At 38.0% G+C, this 21367-nt stretch overlaps 2 protein-coding genes across 6 annotated transcripts in view; one reads left to right on the top strand and one right to left on the bottom strand.

The window, feature by feature from the left end:
- Positions 1–12114, top strand: part of LOC127455972 (multiple PDZ domain protein-like) — a 139056-nt gene extending 126942 nt beyond the window's left edge. For 3 of the 4 annotated variants that reach the window (XM_051724213.1, XM_051724221.1, XM_051724205.1), the window contains 8 exons: positions 3455–3541; positions 3632–3713; positions 3801–3838; positions 5194–5316; positions 5441–5542; positions 7012–7100; positions 10805–10928; positions 11008–12114. In XM_051724213.1, the coding sequence (XP_051580173.1) occupies positions 3455–3541; positions 3632–3713; positions 3801–3838; positions 5194–5316; positions 5441–5542; positions 7012–7100; positions 10805–10928; positions 11008–11154 (792 nt within the window). In that variant the 3' untranslated portion in view covers positions 11155–12114. Of the gene's footprint in view, positions 1–3454; positions 3542–3631; positions 3714–3800; positions 3839–5193; positions 5317–5440; positions 5543–7011; positions 7101–10804; positions 10929–11007 lie in introns of those variants that run through there. The other variant, XR_007899768.1, reaches the window with a different exon arrangement.
- A 4156-nt stretch (positions 12115–16270) lies between these two features.
- The window catches only part of LOC127456114 (equilibrative nucleoside transporter 2-like), a 48022-nt gene continuing 42925 nt past the window's right edge, over positions 16271–21367 (bottom strand). For both annotated transcript variants that reach the window (XM_051724452.1, XM_051724461.1), the window contains 2 exons: positions 20185–20384; positions 16271–19003 (listed from right to left, as the gene is read on the bottom strand). In XM_051724452.1, coding sequence (XP_051580412.1) covers positions 18892–19003; positions 20185–20384 — 312 coding nt within the window. In that variant the 3' untranslated portion in view covers positions 16271–18891. The remainder of the gene's footprint in view (positions 19004–20184; positions 20385–21367) is intronic.

Below are 21367 nucleotides of genomic sequence, written 5' to 3'. Positions count from 1 at the left end.
ACATTTTTATATCAGTGCTGCAATATATCAGTTCCAACTGTATAAATCCATGTAAACATCAGCATTTAGTGTAAATGTAGGGCTGGGAATCGATTCCACAAAGAATCGACTCCTTGATTCCAAGGTGTTGGGAATTGAGAATCGACTCGAAACTTTGGAATTCACTCCAAAGCTGGAGTAGACTGCTTTCGGGAAACCAGCTGATATTTTCAGACTGTTTATTTCCTCGACCTCTGAACTACTACACATTTCAGAAGTTATTATCCGTCAGCATCTGTAAATCTGCTCTGTTCATCAGTAAATTGGTATACAATAACAACTTCCCCGATGTTACAACAAGTCTACAAAAATGAGATGGCAGAGTTCAATTAGCGTTCTAGTTCACATCAATAAATTGGTATGTTATAGTTTAAATGATCAGTGTGCTGCACTTATAAAAGTGAGAATCTAACGCTTCTCTACTCGTTCTCAACAGTTTTACAATGTTTTAAAACCTTTTGCATATATATAGAGTTGAAGTCAGAAGTTTACATACACTTAGGTCGAAGTTATTAAAACTCATTTTTTTAACCACTCCAAAGACTTCATATTAGCAAACTATAGTTTGGCATGTTGTTTAGGACACCTACTTTGTGCATGACACAAGTAATTTTTCCAATAGTTGTTTACAGACAGATTGTTTCACTTTTAATTGACTATGTCACAATTCCAGTGGGTCAGAAGTTTACATACACTAAGTTAACTGTGCCTTTAAGCAGCTTCAAAAATTCCAGAAAATGATGTCAAGCCTTTAGGCAATTAGCTAGTTAGCTTCTGATAGGTGGTGTATTGAACTGGAGGTGTACCTGTGGATGTATTTTAAGGCCTACCTTCAAACTCAATGCCTTTTTGCTTGACATCATGGGAAAATCAAATGTAATCAGCCAAGACCTCAGAAAAAAAATTGTGGACCTACACAAGTCTGGTTCATCCTTGGCAGCAATTTCCAAATGCCTGTAGGTACCACGATCATCTGTACAAACAATAGTAAGCAAGTATAAACACTATGGGACCACGCAGCCATCATACCTCTCAGGAAGGAGACGCATTCTGTCTCCTAGAGATGAACGTAATTTGGTGCGAAAAGTGCAAATCAATCCCAGAACAACAGTAAAGACCTTGTGAAGATGCTAGAGGAAACAGGTAGACAAGTATCTATATCCACAGTAAAACGAGTCCTATATCGACATAACCTGAAAGGCTGCTCAGCAAGGAAGAAACCACTGCTCCAAAACTGCCATAAAAAAGCCAGACTACAGTCTGCAAGTGGACATGGGGACAAAGATCTTACTTTTTGGAGAAATGTCCCCTGGTCTAATGAAACAAAAATTTAACTGTTTGGCCATAATGACAATTGTTATAATTATGTGGATATATTGAAGCAACATCTAAAGACATCAGCCAGGATGTTAAAGCTTCGCAAATGGGTCTTCCAAATGGACAGTGACCCCAAGCATACCTCTAAAGTTGTGGCAAAATGGCTTAAGGACAACAAAGTCAAAGTATTGGAGTGGCCATCACAAAGCCCTGATGTCAATCCAATAGAAAATTTGTGGGCAGAACTGAAAAAAGCATGTGTGAGCAAGGAGGCCTACAAACCTGACTCAGTTACACCAGTTCTGTCTGGAGGAATGGGCCAAAATTCCAGCAACTTATTGTAAGAAGTTTGTGGAAGGCTACCCAAAACATTTGACCCAAGTTAAACAATTTAAAGGTAATGCTACCAAATACTAACAAAGTGTATGTAAACTTCTGACCCACTGGGAATGTGATGAAAGAAATAAAAGCTGAAATAAAAAATACTCTCAATGTTTTCTACGATTAAATGTTCAGGAATTGTGAAAAACTGAGTTTAAATGTATTTGGCTAAGGTGTATGTAAACTTCTGACTTCAATTGTGTGTGTGTGTGTGTGTGTGTGTGTATATATATACTGTATATTAACTAGCCTACATTTTACACCATTTTACATTAAAATTATTTTATGAAATCAAATTCAAAGTCAAAAATTGTTAATACATGTTATAAAATAGATATTTTTTTAATATTGTATGAATTGAACAACAACCTTTATTGTTGTATAAAACTGAAGTGTATTGTTTGGACATTTTATTCAGTGTACAAAAGGCAGTGGACAATTACTGTACATTATAAATTAAACCTCTTTCTAAACAAGAACTCATGAGTGGTAACAGACAATTTCAATATAGGTTAAATGGTGCTTTTAAGATGATTTGCGGTAGTTCTTTGAAATACAGGTGCATCTACTCAAACTTCCCTCAAATTTATCTCATAGGATTGAAGCATCGTGCTTTGGTATGTGCATATACAGTAGGGCCTGATTTAATTTTAGAATGGACCTATTAATAGTAAATGTTGTTCATGCTATTATAAATAGTGCAAAGAACACTTTTTAGTGAGCTGTTTATTATGAGATGTAACTTTACCTTCCGTTTTTTTCAGAATCGAAACAATTAGTCTGTAATTGACTCTTAGAATCGATTCTATCGATTCCAAAACCAGGAATCGGAGTAGATTCCCAAATTTCTGGAATCTAACAGCCCTATGTAAATGTATTTTATTCTGCCGATTGCATGTTTGACTTCTGGAGAGGGAGCTGACTGTATGTCTGCACATGCACAGCATTTCTGCGTTTGACAGATGCGGCACATTTTTCTTTTGGACATCAGAAAACAAGCTCTAACTTAAATAAGCTTAATACGCTTTCAAAAACAGAGATAAGTTGCAGTTTTCCCTTAGTGTACAGAACTAATTATCTAAATTCTTTTGACACTGAAAATACTGTAACTACACTGAACTAAGATCCAAATAGGACTTTAAAAAGCAACAGGACTTTAGAAATTGCGACAGTACGCATTAATAAAGCATGATCTTGCTTCTTTGTATTCAGCATTATATATTATTGCACCTGTGGGACGAATCTGACAAGTGTCCTTAAAGTGATAGTTCAGCGTAAATTAATGTTCTGTCATCATTTCCCCACCCACATGTTGTTCCAAACCCGTGTGACTTTCTGTATATTGTGGAACCCAAAAGATGTTAGACAGAATGTTAGGGACTGACAGTCTCAGTCAACATCACGAGGGTGTAAGATAATTTCCATTAATAATAAGAATGATGTGTATTATGTTATGGAATATTGGAGAGTAAACGTCCATTATGTTATACGTGTAAGTAACTAGTTACTCGCTACTTGAGTATTCTTTTAATTGGATACTTTCTTACTCTTACTTGAGTAAAGATTTTGGCTACTCTACCCACCTCTGCTGTCCGGATGTTTATGCAACAACAAATACTTAAAGATAGAAATTATCAATTATATTTTAAGTATAAAAAAACCCCGGAGATCTTCAAAATATAATTTACTGTCTAGGAAACTTGTTTTCCTTCCTCAGAGTCATGCTGGTCCAATCAAAATGGAGGTTGGTCGTTTTAAGGCAGGGCCGTTCCACTCCGAGCGACGTCTGTCTCAGAGCAGTCAGGTCAGAGACTTTTCCTGCTCTAATAAACCCTTCAGTCATGTGTTTGAGCTGTTCGTAGATCTGTGAAATGTCTGTGTTTTATTTCTGTAGATAAGCGGGGCAGGCAGTGGTAAAGTCACTCTGTATTCCAGCCCTTCAGCTCAGCAGGGAGACACAGAAAAAAACAATGAATGTAAGAAAATAGTGATGTTCACCTACATAGTTTCACAGATGCACTGTTTCAGTCTTTTATTTTCAACCTTCTGCTCTTTTCTGGCAGTGCTGGATCAAGACATCAGGACAGTTGAATTCATGAAGGTCAGCTGTTTTGGTTTTTTTTTTCCAATAAATGTTATTCAATGGCATAACAAGGTTTTCCTTTTTGTTCAATTCTACTCATACCCCAAAAGCCTAAGTCCACTTGTGAAAATAGTTTCACTTTATATATTTCAATTTTATACCACGATCAAATCAAATACTTGATTCTGATTGGATGGAATGCGTGCATTAAAACAGTTCAATGCACTGGTAGTTCCAGTCTGATTTAATGACTTTTCTATATTACTGCACCTACTCTGCTGTCCTCCGTATTGAGACATTGCAAGAGTTAAATGTCTCTGTTAAAACTACCTACGGACGTGGATATAGAAATCCGATTAGTCTCAGAGCCGGCATTAACCGTCATATCACACCTGCACACTTCAAGTCATACAGTACTTTCTTAAAATCAATTGTGTTACTGGAGAAACAGAAAAGACACCAGTGTTCATCACCCCTTACTACCGAGTCCAACCTAGAGAAAATTAGAAGCGCACCTGCACTTTCCTCTTACAAACACCTAGCCTCTTACAAATGTTGCATTTGTGCTTAGATTAAGTTTCAACCGCATCTGGGAGAAACAGCACGCCATTTTTTTGCACTTACTTTGTTGCACTTCATTATCATGCAGTACCACACTGACATAGTGACTGATGTACGTTGACATGAAACAGAGACCCTCCCCTCCAAATCCGAACACAAGTGGTCACAGGTGACGCATTTAAGCGGCCAGGTTTAAACAGCCATGTGTCTCACCTGACCACATGTGATCGGATCACCCGAGACGCATCGTAATACCAGGTGGAAATGGGTATTACAGATTATTGTAAAAAATGACATGAGTAACAACCTTTTCTACACACTGCATTTCTGGATTGTGCATTTCAGTTCAGTTTTTCCAGAGTGTGTGTTCACCAAAAAACTCTTTTTTTGCTTTTTATTTAATTCATTCAAATAAATGTAATATTATCGCACTGCTTTATCTCTGTGTCTGATTCAGAATGGGCAGAACTCCAGATCTAACAAACCAAAGACAAAGTTAATTATTATTTTTATTCTTACAATAAAAGTTAGCGCTGCAAAAATCAACAGCTTTAACTTTTCAGTGGTCTTGATCTCCCTGTCTGGGTTTCTGGCAGTGTTAACGCCCACTGTTATGATTGGCTAGCATGTTTGCATAGGAAATATGCATCTAATTCCGAATGGTAACCAGTGAAACCCCTCGAATACAGACTTGAATGTTTGAAACTCAACTGGAAGATATTGAACGTTTGTGTTTTAGAATTTAAGGTTTGTTTTATTTGAGGACAGAGTGAATGATGACGTGTGTGTATATGTGTGTGTGTTTGTCCCAGGGCCCATCAGACTCTCTGGGGGTCAGTATAGCTGGAGGGGTGGGCAGTCCTCTAGGGGATGTGCCCATCTTTATTGCCATGATGAACCCCAGCGGCCTCGCAGCACAGACGCAGAGACTCCGGGTAAGTGCTTTAATAAAATACGTTTGGTTCCAGTAACAGAAGGGCTGATGCACTGAAGCTGTTGCTTGTGTATTTATAAACCAGAGAGTCCTTCCTCATGTGTGTTTGTGTTTGTATGTGCAAGATGGGAGACAGAATTGTGTCTATCTGTGGAAACTCTACAGAGGGAATGACTCACCATCAAGCTGTTTCACTGCTGAAGAACACAGGCACCATACAACTAAAGGTATAAAATAACATGTCACATGTCTGAATTTGGTCGGTCCAGTCGAGTTACATGTTCTGCTATAAAGGAGTGCCACATTGGTAATCAGGAGCTCACGCTCATGGGGAATGTTGAAGGAAAAAAAATGGCCCCGAAGACGGAAATAGAGCGCAATAGTTGGGTTCCAGAATTAAAAATCCTATTTATTTTTTCTATACATTTTTAAGGAAAGAAGTACATACTTTAATCCTGTTCCTTTGTACTTTTGTATGATTTTTCAAACACCTTTTTGCTTCAAATCAAAGTTTGCAATTGCGTGATTCACCTCAGTGCTAATTGTTTTGGTTCTTGGCTTAAACCAATTTTTTTTTAAGGATTTTATGAAATGCCTTTGGAAAAATTAATGGGAAAACCAAGATGGCTGAAAAAATGGGCAGGCACTGTTGCACTCTATACTACAATAAACTTCTGTGCATTTATACTGTTTCACATGATTAATGCTGCCTGTTGCAGCAATAAAAACCATTTTTTTGGGGGGGGAGGTGCCCCCTCAAAAAGATATGCATGATGCTGGAGAGAGCTGGCAGGGCCGCTCACACCAGTGAATTATTGCGTTAAAAAAAGCTAGACGGAACGCAACAGAATGAAAGTGAACACAGGACTCTCAAGACTGATAACTTGACATGCCATCTTAAAACAATGCAGTGTTCATGCCATAATGTAATGCTTTTAAGTTATCTCCATTTGGGTTTTTCCTCGGCAAATATTGATCATGGATTTAAATTGATTAAAATGCTTAAAAATCTGCCCAACCGACAGTTTAAATAACTACATGTACACTGGCAGCCAAAAGTTTGGAATAATATACAGATCTTGCTGTTTCGGAAGGAAATTGGTACTTTAATTCACCAAACTGGCATTCAACTGATCACAAAGTATAGTCAGGACATTACTGATGTAAAAAACAGCACCATCACTATTTGAAAAAAGTCATTTTTGATCAAATCTAGACAGACCCCATTTCCAGCAGCCATCACTCCAACACCTTATCCTTGAGTAATCATGCTAAATTGATCATTTGATACTAGAAAATCACTTGCCATTATGTCAAACACAGTTGAAAGCTATTTGGTTCATTAAATGAAGCTTAACATTGTCTTTGTGTTTGTTTTTGAGTTGCCACAGTATGCAATAGACTGGCATGTCTTAAGGTCATTATTAGGTCAAAAATGGCAAAAAAGAAACAGCTTTCTCTAGAAACTCATTAGACAATCATTGTTTTGAGGATTGAAGGCTATACAATGCTTGAAACTGCCAAAAAAAAAAAAAAAAACCTGAAGTATAAAACCCGCCAGTGTAAATAACACACAACAACACCCCATAAAAACAAGCTTTAGGACACAGCACCTATAACTGAATATTTCTCATTGTAATTTAGGTGGTTTGTTTTGTGCAGTTATGAAATAATGTGAGAATTGTTGTGTTTGTAGGTAGTTGCTGGTGATACAACAGTAACTGGTCCTTCATCAGAGCAGACAGCAGGACTCACAGCCAGCTGCATTTTCCATGACGACCTGGGGTTTGTACACATGCACACACACACATACAGAAACAACTATTCCAGGGTTCAAAATGAACCCTCGCCAAGCATCAAATCCAAGTTAATTTCTTTCAAGTAAAACATTTTTAAAAAATTAAGAAAATAGAATTCTACCTCAAAAAAACAACTGTTACCTCAGTGGAAAATTTATCAAGGATGCCTAAAGTTTGTATTTCTCCAGAACTCTTTGTGGAAACACACTTGTGGAATTTTGCATCAAAATGTTTTATACGATGCTGCAAGGGACACGACGTGCACTTTTCTCACAAATATGCAAGGAACAGCTAAATAATTCCACTGTCATAGCAACAAAAATATATACATCAGTTAATTCCACTTCTCAAATCAGATTGGAAGAGATGTTCCATGAGTACTGATGTCTCACACTAATTGTAAATTAGTAAAAACTTAATTGCTTAATTGTAAAAAACTCAGCTTGTGTTCATGGTGTTCTAAACTAAAGTGTAAGAGCAGCGCAGATGTGTACAAGAGATAGATGTGTGTCTTTTCATTTATTCCTGTGACATTAAACATTTTAGTTTTTATGTGTTGTGAGAGTTGACGTTCATTGAGTCAGCGCTGTCAGTCAGCGAGTGGTTTCTTTGAAGTCATCGGCATTGTCTCACTCCATGATTGCTCGGATTACTACTGCTACAGTACAGCTGGGAAATATAGTTATACTAACAGCATCAGCATTAAGGTTTATCGCAGCCGAGAGACACAACAGATTGGAGTTTCAGAAACATACTCATGGCGTTTACCTAAAACCGGAGTTTCCACATTGTGAGATGTAATCAACATGGCATAGGAGAGGACAGTTTCTATAGTGAATGACTCTTGCGCACCGACTACTGCAAAGTACTCCGGGAGGAGCCCCGCTCGGACTACAATTTTTACACAGAGAAAATAGGATGTACAGTGGTGTGAAAAAGTGTTTGCCCCTTCCTGATTTCTTATTATTTTGCATGTTTGTCACACTTAAATGTTTCAGATCATCAAACAAGAGATAACACAAGTAAACACAAAATGCAGTTTTTAAATGAAGGTTGTTATTATTAAGAGAAAACAAAATCCAAACCTACATGGCCCTGTGTGAAAAAGTGATTGCCCCCTAAACCTAATAACTGGTTGGGCCACCCTTAGCAGCAACAACTGCAATCAAGCGTTTGCGATAACTTGCAATGAGTCTTTTACAGCGCTGTGGAGGAATTTTGGCCTACTCAACTTTGCGGAATTGTTGTAATTCAGCCACATTGGAGGGTTTTCGAGCATGAACTGCCTTTTTAAGGTCATGCCACAGCATCTCAATAGGATTCAGGTCAGGACTTTGACTAGGCCACTCCAAAGTCTTCATTTTGTTTTTCTTCAGCCATTCAGAGGTGGACTTGCTGGTGTGTTTTGGATCATTGTCCTGCTGCAGAACCCAAGTTCGCTTCAGCTTGAGGTCACGAACAGATGGCCGGACATTCTCCTTCAGGATTTTTTGGTAGACAGCAGAATTCATGGTTCCATTTATCACAGCAAGTCTTCCAGGTCCTGAAGCAGCAAAACAGCCCCAGACCATCACACTACCACCACCATATTTTACTGTTGGTATGATGTTCTTTTTCTGAAATGTGGTGTTACTTTTACGCCAGATGTAATGGGACACACACCTTCCAAAAAGTTCAACTTTTGTCTCGTCAGTCCACAGAGTATTTTCCCAAAAGTCTTGGGGATCATCAAGATGTTTTCTGGCAAAAATGAGACTAGCCTTAATGTTCTTTTTGCTCAGCAGTGGTTTTCGTCTTGGAACTCTGCCATGCAGGCCATTTTTGCCCAGTCTCTTTCTTATGGTGGAGTCATGAACACTGACCTTAACTGAGGCAAGTGAGGCCTGCAGTTCTTTGGATGTTGTTGTGGGGTCTTTTGTGACCTCTTGGATGAGTCGTCGCTGCGCACTTGGGGTAATTTTGGTCGGCCGGCCACTCCTGGGAAGGTTCACCACTGTTCCATGTTTTCGCCATTTGTGGATAGTGGTTCTCTGGAGTCCCAAAGCTTTAGAAATGGCTTTATAACCTTTTCCAGACTGATAGATCTCAATTACTTTCTTTCTCATTTGTTCCTGAATTTCTTTGGATCTCGGCATGATGTCTAGCTTTTGAAGATCTTTTGGTCTACTTCACTTTGTCAGGCAGGTCCTATTTAAGTGATTTCTTGATTGAGAACAGGTGTGGCAGTAATCAGGCCTGGGTGTGGCTAGAGAAATTGAACTCAGGTGTGATAAACCACAGTTATGTTTTAACAGGTGGGGCAAACACTTTTTCACACAGGGCCATGTACGTTTGGATTTTGTTTTCCCTTAATAATAACAACCTTCATTTAAAAACTGCATTTTGTGTTTACTTGTGTTATCTTTGACTAATATTTAAACTTGTTTGATGATCTGAAACATTTAAGTGTGACAAACATGCAAAAAAATAAGAAATCAGGAAGGGGCAAACACTTTTTCACACCACTGTATTTGACCAGAATTCCCATTATCTTAAGCAACTGACTGTCACTACACTACTGCTTGGGAATCACAACAGACACAGGTAATTGCACAAGCTCAGTCGCTCTCTCTCTCCCTTAAACACATATCCTTGTTTCTTCAATAACTTGTTAGAAACAGCCTAAGTTGTCATTACTAGTTCTAAAGTGACGTTTTTGAATTAGTAACAGAGGCTTGTGCACAACTAGCAATGGCAGATCCTGATCCATGGCATAAGAATGTAGTTCCATGCACACGTGTGTGTTTTTTTGTTTTGTTTTTTGTGACAGTCCTTAGTTTTTCAATTTTTTTTATTTATTTACTTTTTGTTGTATAAAAGCAATATCACACTCGCAATCGTGCTGTATGGCCCTAAATCAGCACGGCTGTGATTACCTGTGGCCGAATCACAGCCGTGCTGATATAAGGCCATACAGCACTCTTGCTCGAAAGATATTGCTTCATTATAAAAAAAAGTGCAAAATTCAGTTTTATGGGAGGACATGGTGCATTCAAGACATGTCGGAATGCTTGTATTTATGAGTTAAGCGCACATGAGTGCCACCACAAAGTCATAATTACAACTGGGAAACAAGTTGGGGGGTGTGTCAATTTAAGAATCATGGCGGAAGCAAATTGTTATTGGTAATAATTCAGTTTTACTTGAGTTTGTATTGTTAATGAAGAATAACTTGCCAGAAAATAAGACTCATTTTGTTGGTTTATGCAGCGACAAGAGTTTGCAACCAAACTACATTTCCCATCATTATATGTGGTAGCACTAGAATGAAAAAAAAAAAAGCATTAATTACACACCTAATACGTGGTTTTGCTCTTCATTTTGTTGCATTGGTCATAAAAAAGCTTCCCGCCTTTACTAGTAAGTGAAAAAGAAAGAAATAGTAAATCGCAAAATGGGTCCGCTCTTTCCGACTAAAATCACTTGAATGCACATCACACCATATTTACGATTTCCGACCTCATAAGTACAAACTTCCCAGGAGGACTTGAACGCGCCATAAGAAATATTTATGTTATGTATATTTTCTTAACCTGCAATTGGCTGGCAAAAAGATAAGGGTTCAAAATTAACTCTTTTAATCATGGAAATAAAATCAAGTTCAATGAAAACTCTATAATGTTTTACTGTTTATCTGTGTGTGTTCTACAGTCCTCCGCAGTGTAAGAACATCAGTTTGGAGAGAGGTTCTGATGGACTGGGCTTTAGTATTGTGGGTGGATTTGGCAGCCCTCATGGTGATCTGCCCATCTATGTCAAAACTGTCTTCAGCAAGGTATCTATCTGGCCCGATATACAGTGCGCATAAATGTATTAAACAGACATAGATGCATTATTTGTGTGTTTTTATGTAGGGTGCGGCTTCAGAGGACGGTCGTCTGAAGCGTGGAGATCAAATCGTTGCTGTTAATGGTCAGAGTTTAGAGGGCGTCACTCACGAGGAGGCCGTTGGTATTCTGAAGAAAACCAAAGGAAACGTAACACTCACTGTGCTGTCATAAAAACACACACAGCACTGGCTTAAAAGAATAGTTTACTCAAAAAGGAAAATTCTCGTCATTTACTCACCTCTTTAATCTTTCTTCCGTGGAACACAAAATATTCGAATATCAGTACAACGAACACTCCATAAAGGACAAAAAAAAGCACCTTAAATGTAGTCATTACTACTTTGTAGTCTTCTGAAGACATACAATAGCTTTGTATGATACTATTCAGAAGATTTAAGTCAGTGTTATATATATACTGCTGTTCACAATACATATTAAGGATGAGTAAAGACAGAATTGTCATTTCTGAGTAAACACTTCCTTTAAGATATTTTGTTAAACATTGGATTAAAAACACACACCGAGTCTCTGAAATGTCTCACACATACTGTGAAGTCACAATTAAAAATGACACGGATTCTAGACAAAGGACTTCGACATGACTCTTTGCTGTTTATGATTTTACTCCTCAATTGTAAGAACTTTAAAAATGTAAAAATGTAAGCAATATTCCTAGTCCTATACTTAAAAAAAACCTTCTAAAATACATCTGATGGCTTGCAGTAAGATGAGGATAATCATGAATGTGTGTCATTAGGGAGTGCATGTACTCTCTCTAAAAAGGGATTTTTATCATGAAGACTGAATTTCTCCTGATGATATTTGAGTAACTATTTTTCCTAAAATAAACTTTCATGAAGACTGTTTGAAGGGGACACCGTGTCTAGAAATAGTATGAGTTAGCATTGAAACTGAAGTGCCGATGTTTGTGTATTTTCCAACCATAAACGTTGGAGTTTTGCCTTTGTGAGAATGAAGACCTTTTTAATCCAAGTTTTAGTTGTCATGTTGCTGGATGTAGAACTCACGCTACTGTTTGTCCAGTTTTAAGTTTTGTTTTTAAGTTCAGTTCTGATACAGTATTGGGTTTCACTACAAATACATTCATGAATAAAAGTTACCTTGAGACTGTTGCTTGTGTTTCATTTCAGCCTTTTCCCTACACAACATTTAGGAAACCACTCAAGACACAAAAAAAGATCAAAACAAAAATCACCTAACATCTTCTGTGATTGCAAATGTTTTTTAATGGTAAATGTAAAAACGTTGTTACATACAAAATATGTAAAAAAAAAAAAAAAAAATGACCGTGTATTTACCCGCAGCAACCCTACACCTAAACCTAACCCCAAAGATTAAACAGTAAAAAAAAGTTTGTACAATTATTAAATATACCGCAACTTAAAAGTCCTCTTAAATACAATCATACCCCTGTATCACTAAGTGGCGACAGTGAGGAGAAATGTGATGAAAATGAAGAGGAGAAGCCAGTGATATGCTAAGCTAATAGGCTAACCAGCTAGCTTGTGAGCTAACTGGAGAAAACAGAACAAAGTTACATTTCACCATTTAGTTTAATAATATGATATGTGACATATATATACTTTTAAACGTATTCTTTGTTATATTTACACAGTTACCCTTAAAAGAATTGCAGCAAACGAGCTTCTGATTCACAGCAAATGTTAGCCGGAAGTTAACAGCTCTTCGCCGGTAGTGGTGAACCTGCAGCAAACATTTGGCAACAAAAGTTTGCCACAAAGCTCATTTGCATGTGAAAATTAGCAGTGCCGAATTTGCGGCAAATTTGCCATGAACTCTCGATTTTCGGAAGAGCAAGACGACATGAGCAATACAGTGATTGTATAGGACTGTAATAGGTCTTTTAGCCAAGAGAATCGCTTTATAAACCAAGGGGGGCATTAATTGGAGTGGAGTGTCGTGACGTAGGTGTTTCTTGCCATCTAGCTGGACACAGACAGACACTTGCATTCACCTGGCTGGGTTTTTTTAACCATGGTTAGAAACTTAAAAAAAAAAAAAACATGGTTATTATCAGTGTTGAAGTAACTAACTAAAATCAGAGATGCTATTAACTAGTAACAAGCTACATTTTCCAACAAATAGCACTGTAGCATTACAATCTGTCACAAACACTTGTAGTGCTGGGGAAATCCGAATAATTTAAGTGAATTGGTTCTTTCGGACAGTTCATGTAAATAAACTGGTTACAATAAACGATTCACTTATACAACCCCAATTCCGAAAAAGTTGGGACAATATGAAAAATGCTAATAAAAACAAAAATTTGTGATTTTGTAAATAATAATCACCCTTTGCTATATTGAAAGCACAGCGACTACACATTATATGATGTTTTACCCTGTGAATTTCATTGTTTTTTTTTATTTGTATTTATTTTATTATGTACTGTAATTTCAAATCAGATGATTGCAACATGCTCCAAAAAAGTTGGAACAGTCGAGTGTTTACCACTGTGAAACATCACCATTTCGTCTAATAACACTTAAGCATTTGGGCAATGAAGACACACGTTTCTTAAGTTTAGAAAGTGGAATTTTCCCCCATTCATCCATTATGTAGGTCTTTAGCAGCACAATTGTACGGGGTCTTTGTTGCTGTATTGAGTGCTTCATAATGCACCACACATTCTTATTGGAGATGGTCAGGACTGAAGGCAGGCCAATCTAGCACCCGCACTCTCTGCTTACACAGCCATGCACGCATAATGCAGTCAGTATGTGGTTTGAAGTTGTCCTGCTGGAAAATGCAGGGGCGTCCCTGGAAAAGACGGTTCTGGATGGCAGTATACGCTGCTCCAAAATTTGTACATTTCCGTCTGCATTAATGGTGCCCTCACAGATGTGCGAGTTACCCAACTGACACACCCCTGGTCCGTACAGACACTTGCTTTTGGACCTGATGCTAATAACAGCTTGGATGGTCCTTTTCCTCTTTGGCCCGGAGAACATGATGGCTGTGTTTTTCAAAAACTATTTGAAATGTGGAGTCATCGGACCAAAAAACACGGTTCCACTCTTCTACTTTCCATCTAAGATGAGACTGAGCCCAGAGAAGTCGTCAGCGCTTCTGGACAGTGCTGATGTATGGCTTCTGCTTTGCATAGTAAAGTCTTAACTTGCATCTGTGGATGCAGCGGTAAGTGGTGTTGACTAACAAAGGTTTACTATAGTAATCCCAAGCCCATGTTCATGATATCCATTACAGATGAATGATGTTTTTTAAGACAGTGATGTCTGAGGGATCAGAGATCACGCGCATTCAGACGTGGTTTTCGTCTTGCCCCTTTACACACCGAGATTTGACCAGATTCCTTGAATCTTTGAACTATATTGTGCACTGTAGAGGGTGAAATGCCCAAAATCCTTCCAATTTGTCTTTGGGGAACATTGTTCTCAAAGTGCTGGATTATTTGCTGAAGCATCTGTTGGCAAATTGACAAGTCTCGAATGATCCTTGCTCTTGAAGGACTAGGCTGTTTTTGGAGGTTCCTTATATACTATGACATGATTGCCTCACCTGTTTAACATCTCCTGTTTCACATCGCCTTATTTCAACTCATAAAATTATTATTAGTCTTAAATTGCCCATCTCAACTTTTTTGGAGCATGTTGCAATCATTTGATTTGAAATCACTGAACATTAAAAAAAATACATCATATAATGTTTAGTTGTAGTGATTTCAATTTAGCAAAGGGTGAATATAATATACAAATCACTCCTTTTTGTTTTTATTAGTATTTTTCATACTGTCCCCCAACTTTGTCAGAATTGGGGTTGTATTTAACGTCGGGATCTCTTATCCATTTTAGTGAATCGGTTCATTCGAATGGTTCTTGTGAATGAACTAGTTCACATAAATGATTCACTTGAACCCCTGCTCAGCCTTAAAGGGACTTTGCCTTCGTTTTTTGAAGCAAAATGTTTAGTTCATTGCTGCTGTTTAGTTAAACAATATAGGGTGTTTTCCTGTTTATATTCAGAAGTAAGGCATGGTCTTACATACCTTTGCACTGCGAAATTCTGCTGGTGATGAAGGCGTGGATGGATGTTGAGCGCGTGTAAAACCAGCAAAAATAGAATAGTCAACCAGCCTCTTTTTTAATGCTGCACTGTTAGACTAAAGTAAAAAAAAAAAAAAGTCCATTGTGAATATTCAGTGTAGCTGTGTATAAAGCACCAACCACAAAGAAGTCAAAATTAAGCATCTTCCCATTGGTCAATGCGGCGAATTCGCCTGTCAAAATTCATCAAACTTGAACTCCATGTGAAATTAGCGAGGGGAAATTCTTTGCTACCGGAAGTCCATTGCGCGTATTCCCATTGAGATGACTGTTTTCGCCGTGTGAAGGTGAATGACCGCATCTTAAGTTTCTTAATATAAACCTTTATCTTTCAGGTGATATCATTTAATTCTGCAATCAGAACTTCTTATTTGATAATATATTTTTAAATATGTTCTTATTTAAGTAGCTTTAATGTAGTCACCTACTTTTTAGTTAGTAACTTGTAGTGTAGCTATAGTAACTACTTTTTTTAAAAGAGCGACTTGACTAGCTTCAAAGCTACTCACAACTTAAGCAACAGTTTAATTAGCTTCCTCAAACATTGGTTACTACAATATTACTACAGTAATATCATGTTTCATTTTTGTAAGGTTTTCAAACCTTTTTGGGGAAATCAACCTACAAATGGCTTTTAGTTGTCCTGCATAATAATACTGGGTAGGAAAAAGTATTTTAACATTCAAAAAACTGCATCAGCTTTGATGTCATCTTCTGGTAGCTCAACTGCTTCTACAACATCATAACGGCAAGGTCGTGAGTTTGATTCCCAGGGAACACACAGTGATAGAAATGTAGATCTTGAATGCACTTTAAACAAATTAATAAGGACAAATCTGGATTGTTGTTGTGAAGAGAATGAAAATGTGGTGAAATATGTTGTACACAGAAGGTTTATTTAATCAAAAGCTGCACTTTAAATCAAGTCAAACACTACAATTCACCCTCTGACCTATAAAAACTGTAACTGATACACTGTTTATTCTAATGACAAATAGTAAGCCCAAATAAAACACAAAAACACTATTGAGGAAAAACCTCAATTAGTTCCTGTGAACAAAATGTTTCAGAAAAATTAACGACCTTTCATCTTTCACGCACAAACACACACAAAACGGCACCCGTCTTAAACATTTCTTGAACATACAAAACCCCCACACGTTTCTCACATCAGATTTCCATGGCCGAGCAGCTGCATCCAAGCCATACATCACCAAGTGCAATGCAAAGCGTCGGATGCAGTGGTGTAAAGCACGCCGCCACTGGACTCTAGAGCAGTGCAGACGCGTTCTCTGGAGTGACGAATCACGCTTCTCCATCTGGCAATCTGATGGACGAGTCTGGGTTTGGCGGTTGCCAGGAGAAGGGTACTTGTCTGACTGCATTGTGCCAACTGTGATGTTTGGTGGAGGGGGGATTATGGTGTGGGGTTGTTTTTCAGGAGCTGGGCTTGGCCCCTTAGTTCCAGTGAAAGAAACTCTGAATGCTTCAGCATACCAAGAGATTTTGGACAATTCCTTGCTCCCAACTTTGTGGGAACAGTTTGGGGATGGCCCCTTCCTGTTCCAACATGACTGCGCACCAGTGCACGAAGCAAGGTCCATAAAGACATGGATGAGTGAGTTTGGTGTGGAAGAACTTGACTGGCCTGCACAGAGTCCTGACCTCAACCCGATAGAGCACCTTTGGGATGAATTAGAGCGAAGACTGCGAGCCAGGCCTTCTCGTCCAACATTAGTGTCTGACCTCACAAATGCGCTTCTGGAAGAATGGTCAAAAATTCCCATAAACACACTCCTAAACCTTGTGGAAAGCCTTCCCAGAAGAGTTGAAGCTGTTATAGCTGCAAAGGGTGGGGCCGACATCATATTAAACCCTATGGATTAAGAATGGGATGTCACTTAAGTTCATATGCGTCTAAAGGCAGATGAGCGAATACTTTTGGCAATATAGTGTATCTTTTCCATACATCAAATGGCTTCATATTTCATCTGCTGTCATGAGGCTGAATTTACTATAAACTAAGGCAGTGGTGTAGAAATGAAAGTTGTGGGACACATGACCAAAAGCAAGAGGAGAGTTTACAGGCCAGTTTGGCTTATATACTATTTCTATGGAGATTGCATCACACTTAACATGCGGTTTCAAGCTTCTTTGATGCGGTCAAACCAGTTGATTTGACTGCAGTTGAAATGCTGTAAACACAATTGCTTTACACCAATGAGTGCTGATGTAGGTCACTTTTTCCACAGCACTGTGAATGTTTATTGGGATGTGTTCAATAAAGACATGAACAATTCAAATTGTCTGTGTGTTGTTAGCTTAAGCACACTGTGTTTTGTCTATACTTGTGACTTTGTCTTGCCACTGTTAATAAAAGTCTTGGGTTTGCCTACAAAAAAAAAAAAAAAAAAAAAAAAGCCTCAATCCTAAAACCAAATCAAACTAAAATATCAGGATCTCAATGTGTAAGAAACATTTGTACTCATTTTAATCCCTTTGAACTGTCTCATTTTAAATAGTAACTGTCAGTTCTTGAGGTTGTAGCAATACCACGTATGAGACATGTAATAACATTAACACTTGTACATTTGACAAATACATGTACTGTCTCTTTGTCCCTTTATCTCCCTAAAAAAATGTATGCTATGTCTTTAAGAAATGTTGGAACTCCTGTCACCTAACAGGAAGTAGGAAGTAGTTACCATCAGGTGTATTGGGAGCCAGCATGGCACTGGAGAGAGGCCTGTTGTTTGTTCATTGAACTTTGGAGACTGTCTTGATTGTGGAGTACACCTTTCATGTGGATTATTGTTTCACAGATGTACACAACAGGACTGGACAAAGAGCACATAGGACTGTACATACATGGGTAGGCACACTGGGTACTGGATACTCTCTATGGACAGCACCGAAGATTCTAAAAGACTCTATTCATTTGCTTGGACTGGGAGTATTTCATTGTGTATATATTGTTCTATGTGTAAATAATTTATGTTGTAAATACATTGTGTTTCAGTTTAGTCCCTTGGTTTGTCTCACTCAGTTAAGATCAGTTCCCAATCTTGTTTGTGTGTAACTCGGCCGATTTGGCTGATCGTTACAAGATTATGGAGGCCCTTAGAGGACAGGTAGGGAATTTATTAAGGTTTACTATGGTAACATCATGGTAAATTTGTGGTACCAAGTCTAGTTTTTAAAACCATGGTTTCCACCCCCCATAAAAACATGCCCGTACAAAAAACAACCATGGTTTTACTATAGTAAAACAAACAGTTTGGCAGAATAATTGGTTAAATACCATGTTTTTTGATTTCCTGTATTATTACTATAGTTTTACCACATATCATGGTTAAAATATGGTTACTGTGGTAAAATCATGGTAAAATGTTCTGGTTATGGTTTTACAACAAATACCATAGTTCATCTATGGTTACTGTAGTAAAACCATGGTTTGTTTTCATAAGGGATGGATAAAGGTATTGCGAGGAAAGGCAAAAAAAAAACAAAAAAAACAAAACAGTTTTGGCCAAAGTACTATAGTTACTACATTTACTGGAAACACAGAAACTGTATTTCACCAGCTGTCCCTTTACCTGTAATGTCCAAAAACTGCAGGTGTTGCATTCACTTTAATAGAGCTGATTTTGTAAGCTTGGTTTTAAGCTGCCAAATAAAGCTGCTCTGTCATTTTATGAATTCAGCTCATTTGTGTAAACATCATGAGAATGGATTTTCAGCAGACAGCACTGAAAGCTGCTTGAATATTTGAGAATGTGTCTTTGTGTGTGTTTTCGTGGTGTCAGACCATGAAGCGTAGAGGGAATGAGAAACCAGCTCCCAGCGACAAACCCAGAGCCAGAAAAAACGTCATTAACGCGCCGGCCGTCTCCCCGTCTTTCGATTCCACCAGCCTCACAGAGAGAAAGAGAAAATCAATTATATTTGAGTCAGTGTATTCTCGTTGTATACATGTGTGACTGTGTGTGCATGTTCAGCTATACATTTTTAGTAATGTAAATCTGACAAAACCTCTCTTTAGGAATTTGCTCAATAATAAAAAAACAAAACAATTAACAAATCAAATTAGTGATCGAGCGATATGGGTTTTTAATGGCCGATACCAATATCTGATATAATGCCGATATGCATGATGTCACGTTACGTGATGTAAATCAGGGCCCAAAAGCGCTAGTGTAAGAACACCCTCAGGCTACATCCGGGTTAATCCAGGTACATTTGAAAACGGCGTTTTCGAAACGCTCTCCGTCCACAAGGTTTCAAGCGTTTTCCAAACATTTCTCATCCACACTAAGACATATAAAAACGCATAAATCCCCTCGCTGCGCATGCCAAAAATCACCGTTCTAAGTACGGTCTGAAACGCAATTGTCCTCAAGTTTCGTCAACGGACAGCAATTCCGAGCAAACTTCCCATCGCCTTTGAAGGAATGCATTGTGAAGGTATCAAAGTGGGTAGCAGGCTCAATATTTTCACAACGGGTGAATCCCCAGAGGTTTGCATTTTTTAAAGGTTCCATGGTCAGTGTTGCTCATTTGTTTTGGCTACAAGCTTTCAGCTTCAAGCTACTACCACACAATACACACGCTAAAGTAGCCGGACCTTCTTTTCTTTATTTACGGACATGACGTAAACACGTACGGACGAATGATGGAAGTATGCAATTTCTCGGAAAATCCATCCAGATGGCTCTAAAATAGAAATCATTATTATAGGCTTACCATAGTGAATCACATAGTGCAGCTTTAAAGACTATTCCCTTTTAAATCTAAACATTATATTTATAAAATAAAAAATGTATCAAAAAAAATAAAGGAAAAGGAAATTCAAAATGTCTGTTCTCAAACAAATCGTAATACATTCGTGAAAATTAAATAAATAAATAATATAAATAGCAATGTGATATAATTGGCTGCATCGCTGTCAATCAACTCCTCTAGAAGCATCATATATGTACAGTATATATACGTCTAATTGTGGCCCACCCAAAAGTCGTTTTCTGGTAAATTATGATTAGCTTATATAAAAACAATAGGAGTCTAATGTATGCCCTCCGTGTGTGTGTGTACTCACTGTGGTGCATAGGTCATGGACAGACACGCACAGTATCCACTGGACACAGAGAAGAACACCATAATGGCAGCAAAACTCAGATCATTTGAGAAGAGCACTGGTAGTAAGTGCCTCTCCTGAACGTTACACATCATGAGCAAAGGAACAAAGATTAACCGAGAAACGACCAGCACTGGGAACAAGCGACTGTCTTTAGGGGGCTGCAGGAGGACAGAGAACATGAGAGAAGAATTATTATGAAAGACAGACTTGTTTGCTCAGAAATAATGACATATATATTATATATACTGTATATATATATAAACTGTCTATATAGGCCCATAGTGCATAAATTTTCAACAACCAGATGAAATAAAATATAGTTTTATTTTAACTAGTTTTAGGTTTTGCTTCTGTCTCTTTATGTAATCTCAGACTGATTCAATATTCAGTGGGGGGCTCTGTGGGGGCCATGACATCTGTTGCAGGGCTCCCTGTTCTTCTATTCTATTCTATTTGCAAAAGTAATGTTTGGGAGTCTAAAATATATACAGGTGCATCTCAATAAATAAGAATGTCGTGGAAAAGTTCATTTATTTCAGTAATTCAACTCAAATTGTGAAACTCGTGTATTAAATAAATTCAGTGCACACAGACTGAAGTAGTTTAAGTCTTTGGTTCTTTTAATTGTGATGATTTTGGCTCACATGTAACAAAAACCCACCAATTTACTATCTCAAAAAATTAGATTACATCATAAGACCAATAAAAAAAACATTTTTAGTGAATTGTTGGCCTTCTGGAAAGTATGTTCATTTACTGTATATGTACTCAATACTTGGTAGGGGCTCCTTTTGCTTTAATTACTGCCTCAATTCGGCGTGGCATGGAGGTGATCAGTTTGTGGCACTGCTGAGGTGGTATGGAAGCCCAGGTTTCTTTGACAGTGGCCTTCAGCTCATCTGCATTTTTTGGTCTCTTGTGTTTCTCATTTTCCTCTTGACAATACCCCATAGATTCTCTATGGGGTTCAGGTCTGGTGAGTTTGCTGGCCAGTCAAGCACACCAACACCATGGTCATTTAACCAACTTTTGGTGCTTTTGGCAGTGTGGGCAGGTGCCAAATCCTGCTGGAAAATGAAATCAGCATCTTTAAAAAGCTGGTCACCAGAAGGAAGTATGAAGTGCTCCAAAATTTCTTGGT

Source organism: Myxocyprinus asiaticus, chromosome 2 (assembly GCF_019703515.2).
Source record: "Myxocyprinus asiaticus isolate MX2 ecotype Aquarium Trade chromosome 2, UBuf_Myxa_2, whole genome shotgun sequence".
Classification (NCBI taxonomy): domain Eukaryota; kingdom Metazoa; phylum Chordata; class Actinopteri; order Cypriniformes; family Catostomidae; genus Myxocyprinus; species Myxocyprinus asiaticus.
The sequence above is the reverse complement of the archived record's forward strand: the minus strand, read 5'-3'. Positions and strand labels throughout refer to the sequence as shown.